This window comes from Arachis duranensis, chromosome 1, assembly GCF_000817695.3.
Source record: "Arachis duranensis cultivar V14167 chromosome 1, aradu.V14167.gnm2.J7QH, whole genome shotgun sequence".
NCBI classification, from domain to species: domain Eukaryota; kingdom Viridiplantae; phylum Streptophyta; class Magnoliopsida; order Fabales; family Fabaceae; genus Arachis; species Arachis duranensis.
In genome coordinates this window covers 5,236,652-5,248,898 of record NC_029772.3, presented here as the reverse complement: position 1 = coordinate 5,248,898, position 12,247 = coordinate 5,236,652, and the positions used below count along the sequence as shown (strand labels likewise).

The 12,247-nt window shown below is 29.2% G+C and overlaps 1 protein-coding gene across 1 annotated transcript; it reads right to left on the bottom strand.

The window, feature by feature from the left end:
• Window positions 1-10,248: 10,248 nt before the first annotated feature.
• Window positions 10,249-11,384, bottom strand: LOC107471989 (uncharacterized). Its single transcript, XM_016091591.1, has 2 exons — window positions 11,294-11,384; window positions 10,249-11,168 (listed from the first exon to the last, which is right to left on the bottom strand). The coding sequence occupies exons 1-2, from the start codon at window positions 11,382-11,384 to the stop codon at window positions 10,249-10,251; spliced, it is 1,011 nt and encodes a 336-aa protein (XP_015947077.1).
• Window positions 11,385-12,247: the final 863 nt, after the last annotated feature.

Sequence of the window (12,247 nt, the reverse complement as noted above, 5' to 3'; positions counted from 1 at the left end):
TTTTAAAGTGAGTATCAACAAATACTTCAATGCTTCAAAAATAGATATTCAAATAAAATCAAACATTTTGGAATAATACAAAATTTCATAAAAAATATATATATAGTCTCATGTATAGTTCCGAAAGTATAAACTTCATAAAAATGAATTATTTAATTCTAATAAATCAATTATTCTAATCAATTTAAAATCGTTCAAAGCAAATATAGCTATAATTCAAAAATCATAATAGATATATGTCAAAATAATTATAGATGCACAATCAAACAATTATAAATGTAAAGCCTACTCACAACTTTGTCCCAAAGGAACGAAGAGACCGAATCCGAAATGTCAAATTAAAGACTGAAATATGGTGTTCGGAGGGGTTGAATGAAACACAAAACAAAGGAGATAACGATGATGATGGAAGGCGACGACAGCAGCTTCCACATTAGCATTAAGACCATGGAGATCTTCGGTGGCAACATCGATATCAATTTCAACACTTACCCACCCGACAATCAACAGTGGCAGCAAGGAAAAACAAAGAGGGCATTAACAGCTTTTCGGCGCACTAAACGGGATCAAAACAGCAGCACTAGCCTCCTTTGAGTTCAATGGCGACAACCATGGCAGCAACCGCAACTTCAACGACTCTAATAACAACAACAACACCAGATCTGGCAGCTCGCACTGGAGGTAGATGATCGACGACGGCGTTGCAAGAAAAAATTCGGCGCAAGCTTCAGCAACATCAACGGCGGCAGCGGCTCCATACAGCACCAACGGCAACGGGTGGGTTCCCTCCTCCCCCGCATTCTTCTTCTTGGCGCCTATTCTCTCTCCTTTTCTCTCTTGTACCCGGTGGCTGTAGTGGTTACCGCAACAATAATGGCAGCAGCGGTGGCCTCCATCATCACCATCGCCAACTCTTTCCTTTTTCTTCTCATCAGTTCGTTGGTTCCTATCTCTCTCTTCCTTACTTCAATTTTTGTTTTCTTTCTTTTGTGGGTTACTGAAATTTTGTGAGGGAGGGTGGAAGTGTGTGAGATGTGAGAGAGTGTTTTGAATTAGAATTAAGGTTAGGTTTTGTTTGGAGAAAAAAAGAATAAGGGTAATGTAGGAATTTTGATAAAATTAGAGGGTAAGATAGTAATAAAAGAAATCAAGTGTAAAATGTTTTAGAAAAAGTTTGGGATGTTACATTCTATCCTCCTTAAAAAAAATTTCGCCCTCGAAAATTGATACATTTTGCAAAATGTTACATGATAGGTGTGTGTTAAAATGATGCGGTTGACATTCACCGACTCCCGTTCCCTTGACAACTTAGATATATTTAGCACTCTTCGCTTTGTTTGTCAATATCCTCAAAATACAATCTTACTTCACAATCTCCTTGGTTCTGTAGTATATATCTATGGAAACAACCAGTCTTATGTCAAGTCTTATAATTTCAACTTTTCAAACTTCAGCATCGATAAGCTATGTGCTAATCAACTAACGTATCGCTTGCTATTTGGGAATTGCACGTGACACTGAAACAAGCACGAGTTTACTCAATAGGATTCAAAACTTAGGAAGAGAAGAGCAAACATCACAGATGGTGTTCGTACGAACTTGGAAGGATGCTTAAAATTGCAATTAAGCAATGATGTACAGAAATAATGAAGTCTTACAGAAAGAGAGTCAATTGCATCTTAATAAAAAAATTTTAATAAAAAAACTTTGATAAAGACAATAAAAGAAAAGATAGTGTATTAGGTCCAAACAAGTTCAGGTTGAATCAAAGAAGTACAAAGTTTACAAAAAGAAAGTAACCAAAGCCAATGGCAATTTTTTTTTACAAAGATTTAAGAGGATGATTAGAGACATGATCAGGCAAGAGAAAAATCAAATCAAAAGCTTTTTCAAAGAAGATCTAGAACTAGAATTCGAGGAGAATACTAGAAGATATGAGGTATCACAGTAAAGTAAGTTTAGATTACATCAAGGAGTTACATAATTCACATACAGAATACAACATCAACACCTGTGTTATCGAGAATCTATGAAATAGTCAAAAGCACGATCAGATTGAGGTACGCATAAGATGTAGGAATGAAACAAAATAATCAAATTTCATTTTAATAAGAATTGAAACAAGAAACTCCCAATATAAAATATAGAGAAATGAATGATCAATCAAATCACGCGGCATGATTATAGCGCATACTTCAACACAAATTATTTCAAGAAGAACACCTAACGTTCCCAAACTTAATGATTACCATTACTCAAATAAAAGAAATAAAGGAGTTTAGAAAAACTATTTCTCACAGGTTGTAATTTCTAGCCCTCTGTATGCACCATGCTCAACAATCATACCACAAGATGTGAGAACGCTAGATAGAATAAAGATTTTTTTTTACAACAAAACTAGAAAGCGAACAAAACAAAATAAAGTCCAATAGAACAATTTTATCATAGCATAAGAGGCTTTAGGGCATAAATAAATGTTGAAATCACCGAAAAAAAAACTTCACCATATACCTTATTCCATAATCATTCCTCATCAACATCATCAACAAGACTCTAAAAAGACAAAAAATGATAAGAATGTTGCAAAGAATTGAGAGAGCATATTAGGAAAAAGAACATAGATGTTGCATCCAAAATTAGAATCCAGCATATATAAGAAAAAAATAGTATCACCTGGAGATTTCTATTTCTAAACATCAACAACAATAACAAAATAAAATATTCAAACACAATCAATCAAAGTATAGTAATAAAAAAATATTTAGAATGAGTAAATGCAACTATGGAAAAAATCTGAAATAAATGAACCAACTAAAAATAGGAAACACAAGAAAAGAAAAGAAAATATTGATAAATTTTACATCTCCAAGATCAAACTATAATCAATACATACCCATCATTTTTCAGGTTAACAAGTTACAATGAAACAACTCAAAATGAACCCATTAGTTTATTTAGAGTCTAAACATCTCTAATCTTCAAACATTATAACAAGTACCAAAGCTGTCTTAAAATTAGAAAAGTAATATTTTTTTTAACCTGCCTACTTTATAATAACCCATGAATATAATAAGGAAAAAAAATTCGTATAAAGAATTTGTTCAACTTTAAGAAGTTAGATAGCAAGTCTTTTTCATCTGAAATCGCCAGAAATTCTTCTCAATATCCAAGACCTACAATCTCAATCTCACAAACTCAGAAAATCAATCTTCCCAAATCTCTGAGAATAAGAACAAAAGTTGAGGATAGAGGATTTTCCAAAAAAAAAAGTCAAGGGTTAAGAAAATTTTCAAGTTTTAGATCTTAGCCAAAAAACAAAGTTCATCTTTTACTCATCAACAAAAAGTAAGCATTCACAATCTACATTTCACTTTCACATGCATTATCTGTTTAAGAGTAGACCAAGTTCTTTTATAATGAATAAACTGAGATACAACTCAAGCAAATATCTAATTTAAAATCAAATTCAAACAACAAAATAGCATTATTGCTATCACAGTTATAGTTATATATCTGAAATCAGCTAATAACAATAAAAAAAATTAAAAACAAACATCATCGAAACAAATAAATTATAAGAGCTGATTCTAGCATACCCTCATCCATACATAAATGAATTTTTTTTGCCATGATAATACATATAAAATAGGTTGTTTGGCTGCCCTTTAGTAAGACATCCCTGTCTAAATATAATTTACTATTACAACAATGAAATAAAAGCATAGCACAAAATTATTAAAAGGCACAGACACATCGACTGTGGTACACTTCTAAAGTTAGACCAACCAAATTATTTCGACTTCCAATTTTAAAAATGAACATAATCATAAAAATTTACTTGAAAGTACGAAATCATTTCAACATAATCACGAAAAAAGTTTCTTAATCTGACAAATGATAAACCTAAAAAGATATAAAGGTAGTATAATAGAAAGTCTTCGGTTTTACTTCCATCTAAATAGAATGGAAAGGATCCCAATTGAATAGATAAAAAGTTGTGAACTAATAAAACATTATATTGTAAGCATCCAAAAGTTAAACAATTTCTCTTTTTGCTCTTCAATTTAAGTCTTTGCAAAGTTAACTCTCACCTTTTTCTTCAAGTACATTAACAAATAACAGTTCATATTTATATATAATCAAAATGGTAGGAATGTATATGAATTTAGGGATAATGTTTTTTTTTTGCACCTACAACCAAAGAGAACTTAAAACACGCTATTTGGAACTCACCGCATTTCTATAAATTTATTTTTTCTTGTTTGTGTAGTCAACCATTTTTCTTGAACAAATCTCAGATAACTTTATAAATATCAAACAAGCAAGGAGAAAATAAAACAATATTCAATCAGGACCATACATAATAGAAACGTATAATTAGAGGCAATTACCTAAAATTCAAATTACCCCTTATTCAATCTAGCCACACAAACTGATTCCTAAAAATCAGTAGCTGCTAAATATATTCTCTAATTTGTTGTCATCATTTCAAAAGCCTTAATATCTTCATTCAAGTATCATATATCTCTAAAAGATCTCTTGAAATAACTAATTTCTTTCACAAGCATTACATTCCGCATAAATAATTAGAATTCAGCAACAACAGAAAAATCATAGAACAACATAATCACAACACTTTGTGACAAGAAAGCCATGTCTAGCAACACAATACTATAATAGAACTAGATCATCAAATTAAAAAAATTCAAACAAACTTCTAGATCAGAAAGACCTTTAATCCATCTAACTAATCACCCAAATAATTCACTATACCTAAGAAGATAAAATCATCAGTTTGACAACAACAATAACACTTCATTCATATGTTCATCGCATAGTTCTTCTCCTTAAGCAATTGAATAACAGCTTTCAAAATTTTTTATTTAAAAGGAAGAATCACGAGCGGCTCAAAATTATGTTAACTTCAAAGATCATCAACATAAGAACAGACTTGTTTTATCGAAATCCAGAAAAAAGCATCTCAACCAGCAGCTAAGCAAATCCACAAATCCGAATACAATTATATAAAAGTAACCAGATTGTAATTCACATAAAAACATATCGAATCATGTAGATCATGGATGAAATCTTAAAATCGGAAACTATAGAGAACAACACGAAAACAAAGAAAGTTAAAGAAAATATTCATAAAAGCGAGGAAGAGTAGAATCAGCTAAAAGATAAAGAGTCGAAACCGAAACCATTGCACCAACGCGTTCAAAATAACCTACCAAAGGATAAGTCGAGATCAGGTATACGAAAAAGATAGGAGTAGCAAGAAGTGGCAGAGGACGCATGATCACAATAATCAGAAGACAACCATGACACAGAGGACAAGGATGACAGTCCTATAGGCCTTTGATAGTGCCACAATTTTTAGAAATAGGCACGCTTTTATTTATACAATTCTGTTCCTACCATAGGACACTTGCTCCATATTACACAGATTAAACTTAAACTCTGATACCATGACCGGCACTAAAAAAAATAGTCTTAGCAAGCCTAACCAACTTAAATATAAGTTGAAAAAAATTACAAATATTTTACAAGTTTTAAAATAGTTAGTTATACATTTTTAACAAAAAATATAAAATAATTACAAATGGTTGGATCCTGCCTGTGATATATGGAGCATATACATCTAGGAACTCGACAAAGAGGAAGTACTTATTGCAGATCGTTATTCTTGAATAGAAAGTCTCACATAGTCAAGTATTTGTTCCTGAACAAATATTTTTAGAAAAACGGAGTGAGTTTTACAACTCAGTGACTAGACAATACATCTATAATCGACATGAGACCATATAAACATTATTATAAAAGTAATTTTAATTAGAAAATAATAGTTAATAATAAGTGAATCAACAAGGGAGTTCTCATACAGAACTTAAATCAAAAGTCCACACTTGGGCGGCTCCACCTCTATGGGTAGTCCTTTCCTCTTGTGTGTCCTAACAGAATAACAGATCTAACGTGTGGCCTACACGTTAAGATAGCAACACCCCTGCTAGCTGGAGTCTGAGTTAGATGCATATAAGTTAACGTCATAACCGCCGTTAACTACGGTTTTCTAATATGAGCCTCCCAAACCAATTCAAAACATATAATTTCAAATACAACAAATATTTGATCTTTCAAATATATAAGGTATCGAATCAAATCAAATCAAATCAGATAATATTTTCTCATCAGAAATCGTTTCTCAATCATACTTTTTGAACCATAAGAGATTTCAAATATATTTCACAAATTTTAAAGTGAGTATCAACAAATACTTCAATGCTTCAAAAATAGATATTCAAATAAAATCAAACATTTTGGAATAATACAAAATTTCATAAAAAATATATATATAGTCTCATGTATAGTTTCGAAAGTATAAACTTCATAAAAGTGAATTGTTTAATTCTAATAAATCAATTATTCTAGTTAATTTAAAATCGTTCAAAGCAAATATAGCTACAATTCAAAGATCATAATAGATATATGACAAAATAATTATAGATGCACAATCAAACAATTAAAATGTAAAGCCTACTCCCAACTTGATCCCAAAGAACCGAAGAGACCAAATCCAAAATGTCAAATTAAAGACTAAAATCTGGTGTTCGGAGGGGTTGAAGGAAACACCAAACAAAGGAGATAACGATGATGATGGAAGGCGACGACAGCAGCTTCCACATTAGCATTAAGACCATGGACATCTTTGATGGCAACATCGATATCAATTTCGACACTTACCCACCCGACAATCAACAGTGGCATAAGCAAGGAAAAACATAGAGGGCATTAACAGCTTTTCGGCGCACTAAACGGGATCAAAACAGCAGCAGTAGCCTCCTTTGAGTTCAATGGGGACAACCATGGCAGCAACTGCAACTTCAACGACTCTAATAACAACAACAACACCAGATCTGGCAGCTCGCGCTGGAGGTAGAAGATCGACGACGGCGTTGCAAGAAAAAATTCGGCACAAACTTCAGCAACATCAGCGGCGGCAGCAGCTCCATACAGCACCAACGGCAACGGGTGGGTTCCCTCCTCCCTCGCATTCTTCTTCTTGGCGCCCATTCTCTCTCCTTTTCTCTCTTGTACCCGGTGGCTGTAGTGGTTACCGCAATAATAATGTTAGCAGTGGTGGCCTCCATCATCACTGTCGCTAACTCTTTCCTTTCTTTTCTCATCAGTTCGTTGGTTCCTATCTCTCTCTTTCTTACTTCAATTTTTGTTTTTTTTCTTTTGTGGGTTACTGAAATTTTGTGAGGGAGGGTGGAAGTGTGTGAGAGGTGAGAGAGTGTTTTGAATTAGAATTAGGGTTAGGTTTGAGAAAAATAATAAGGGTAGTGTAGGAATTTTGATAAAATTAGAGGGTTGGGTAGTAATGAAAGAAATCAAATGTAAAATATTTAAGAAAAAGTTTGGGACGTTACACAAATATAAAATGTTTTAAAAAAAAGTTTAGGATGTTACAATTTTTTTATAACATCAATAAATCAAATAAAATGAATGTAAAACACATATTAAGCCTTCAAATTTAAATTATTAAACTTGTGAAAATAAAGTTGAATATAAACTTATCATTACTTATAATTAGGGATGTTCAAATCCAAAGAACCCAAACAAAATCATAAACCAATACAAAATCAAAATTTAATCAAAATTGCACTAATCTGAATTAGATCATATTTTATTTTGGCTAACTTTCATAGATTGGATCAAAATTTATATTCATTCCTTAAAACTGAACTAATCTAATTCACTTTTTAATATTATTTTGTTATGCCATATAAACATTATAGCATTTTTAAAATTATTAATCAAAATACATAAGACGGAAAAATTAATACAAATTAAAACAAACTAATTCATTTATTTAAGTCAATCAAAAAAATTAATATAATTGATTAGTTATAATTAATATAGTCAAACAAGAAAAATATTAGAGGGTTATTAAAATTTATTATTTTTAATTATTACTTAGCCGTTAATTCAATTTTTTTTAGTCTAGTTCCTTTAGTTTAGTAATTTCACAATATATTTTATCCTAAATTTTTAAATATTAATGACTAATTGATAGTCAAAAATAATAAATTCTAACAGCCTTCTAACATTCTTCATCAAACAAAATATGAATAATTTAATATTTATTTTAATTAAATAAAATAAATAATTAATATAAAATAAATCAAAACCACCTTCAACAATATGCTGCCTCAGCTGTTAAATATTAATTGACTCTATTTTAATAAGATAATAGATAATAGATGTTATCAATTATGTAACACATTATTGAAGATCTTTAAAACAACCGAAATTAATTAGTAAATTATAATTATAATTCTTAAATCAAACATTCCAATTATAATCAGAATAATATGCAAATTGATTTCTTGTTGAAAGACAATATTTTTGCTATAAAAACTTTATACGTTATAATTATAATTTCATTAATTTCTCTTTCTTTTCTATTTTTGTCCCTTCCTTTTCTTTTGGCATTGATGAAAAATTGAAAACTTTTGATCGACAATAATCTCTGGTACCTACACTTTTTTTTAATTGAAAAATAAAATAAAAAAGAGAAGAAAATATCAGTACAGTAGTTGGTGGCAAATAAAGGCCCAGACGTTGACCGGTAACCTGAGCTAGTTGTAGCCTGTAAAGCAATCCGCGATCCTAGTGCAATAGAATAAAATAACACAAATTCTTAATTTTTTGACAAAATAAAATCATGGAACAATAAATATTTTACCAAAAAGTATACTAAAATGGAATCAGATGTCCAAAGTTTGATCCAAAAAATGTTATTAGCAATTCATTAACGAAAAATTTTATTATAGAATGAAATTCGCCTTTTATATTATCTACAATTGTGTGTTTATTTATTTGTTTCTTTTCTATTCTATGGCAACATGATGTGAAAAAAAAGGAAGCATTAGAAGAAAAGTTCGATATGGAATATCAAAGATAATAATAATACAATCTCTTAGCATTATTGAAATTGGGATATATTATGACGGGTTTGGATTTAAAATATTTCATAAATATTAGAAATTAGTTATTAAATTTTATAATAAATTTATATAGTGTTTATACATTTTTTTTATAATGATCAAATTATTTTTCAATAATATAGTTAAATATAAATAAAAAATTAGTTGTCATTAATTTTTGTTTTTATTCATACCCTGATGATAAATATATATCTGATTATAAGTGTAGATTAAGTTTGATTGCATTATTTATAAAATTTAATTATATTTTTATAAAACTTAATTAATCATTTAATATTCTAGTATATTTCTAAACAAATAATTAATTTTTAAAATTCATATAAGCTGCTTAATTTGGTTTTCAATTGAGATCTCTCCAAATTACTGCTTAATTTGATACAATGACTAACCTTTTGTTATTAGTGGATGAAATAGTTAATTTAATATATTAAAATATTATATATATGGTGAATTATAAGGTACAGATGTAAGTTTATAAATGTTTCTTTTAATAGGATGAAAGAGAAATTGATAAAGATAGGATCCACATTTTAAATAACAACAAGTTTAATCACCCGTGCCATGCACGTGATAAGATTGAAATTATAATTTTAAGTTGTTATGTTAAATTTTATTTTAATTACAATAATTTAATTAATAAAAAAATAACTTGTATGCGTTGTTTTTCTTTTCTTAATATAGTGTTAATTGTATTAACTATAAAATAGTTATTTAATCTACTTTTTTCAATAAATCAGGCATATATACTCAATATAACCATAAATAATCTAGTAATACTTAAATCTACCAACAAAGTTTTATATGTTGATTTACTGTAAAGTAAGAAAATATCAAAATCAGCTCAAAATGAAGAACAAATTAATAGAGAATCCTAATGTAGAAAGTTTTGTAATAAACAATAAATAATTTAAACCTACTGAATAACAATTCAATGCTATCCTTTGATACCTACAAAATATATACATAAAACAACACTGTATCAATGTTTGTATATAAAATTATATGATTAACGTAATTATAAAATTGTTTGTCAAGAGAATAAAATTATACGAATTTTAATGATAATTTTAATATTCTCAAACTATTAATGTACAATAAGAATTTGTCTATTAGTTCCTAGAATTTTTAAATTTTTTTAAGTGATAGTAATAAATTTTAATAAATAAATAGATTTAGTAAGACATTTTGTTATTACCTTTTTATTATAGGCTCTCAAAAACTTCTCTATATACCACATTCATCGTGCATTATTTGGAATTAGATTCAGTCTTGGGATAAGAACAATACTTCCAGCTTTGTTATCAGTTAAAGTCTTGCATTCTAACACATAATTTCCCATTCTTCTAACTTGCATCCTCGTTCCATTGCACAAACCATTAGTTTGGTCTATATTCCGCAGCAACATAACAGGAGCGCCAACCTTCAGAACCAACTTGTGTGGTGGTAGACCTGAACAATTTATTCCATTTAAAATTTCCGGCGAGAAAGCATCTAACTCAAATTCCATATTTTCCTCTTCAGCACACACAGAGTCTGAACTTAAGTAGACTCTTTCTTGTCCAAGTAACCCTGCAGTCATCTTGTTGTTGACATCAGTGACATAATCCAAAGGTGCAAGAATTGCTCTATCCTTGAAATAATTTTCAACGGATAAATTGGATAACATATCTGGATACACGAAATCAATGAGGTCATCCAAAGCTGTCTCAGAGTTCTTAATCAAAATGTCAGATGGTATATGAACGATCGATTCACCATCTGTTGTATCACCAGCCAAATCATCACCAATTTTGAGTAGCCATTTTGCAAAATTTCTGAGTTCTTGTATGTTGTTATTTTCACCTAGTGATAATCTCATGTTTTTTGTAAGCTTCAAAACCTTATAGTTATGCCACAAATATGAAGAATTAATAGAAGACTGAATTATATCTTGCCTTGAGCCTCTGGGAATCATAGGTAAAATTTGTCTAAAATCTCCTCTAAGAACAATAACTTTACCTCCAAATGGCAAATGAGCATTATACGAATATAAGCACCTTAAGATGTCTCTGAGGCATTTGTCTAAAGCTTCGTAACAATACTTACTTATCATTGGAGCTTCATCCCATGTGATTAATTTGGCCTTAGCTTGGATATTAACCTTGCAAGAGGACTTCCCTGTTTAATGCTACACAAAGAATCCTTATTTATGGCCAAAGAAATTTTAAATCTTGAAAGTGCAGTTCTTCCATTAGGCAACAAAAGTACAGCAATCCCACAAGAAGCAACATTTAAAATTATACCTCCTTTAGACCTAATTAAGCATGATATAGTTGACCATAAGAATGTTTTTCCACAACCACCTTGACCGTATAAGAAGAAAAGTCCACCCATATTACCGCTAACAACACCAATTATTTGATCGTATGCAAATTTCTGCTCATTAGTTAGCCTTTCTTAATATCCACTTAGTTCATTCGCAAGAGCATTAACGTCAAAATAATTGAAACAATTGACTATTACGACTTATATATATATATATATAAATTACAAACGATATAAATTTTAATGGAAATACTCGATACTAATAGAAAAAAATTATATAAATAGAAATTATTTAATTTCAATTTCAATTTCATATAACAAAACAGTGGTTTTCAAAAATTATGGAATCTTTTTTTGACATATGTATTATGCCATACGTATAAATTATACGGGTTATTATATAAATTCATTACTATATAAATTCATATATATGCATAACAAAATAGTTTAATATTATATATTTTTTACATTAATTATATGGCAATATTTTAAAAAAAGAGATAAAAGAAGAGATATATAAATATGTATAATATTATTGTTATATATAAAGCAGTTTTATATTGTTTTAATTATAGAGACTTACTATAATTATATAAAATTTAATTTGAGAAAATAATTTCCTTTGCCATAAATAATATACTAAAACTGTTAGTATATTATTTTTTTTATGGTTAATTGAATTTATCAATGATTTTCCCGTGTAAATCGTTATTACCCAGTTTTTAATAATTACTTAATATACAAAATTTGAAATTGAAAATTGTTATTACTAATCTAATTAACTGGTTAATTGAGTAATAATTGTCAAATTATTAAGGTGCAAAATCATTGACTTACTCAATAGATTTCCATATATTATTTATATTTCAAGTAATAATTTGAAATTATATTATTTACCCAGTTAATAATACTATTATTAATAATTATTTTTT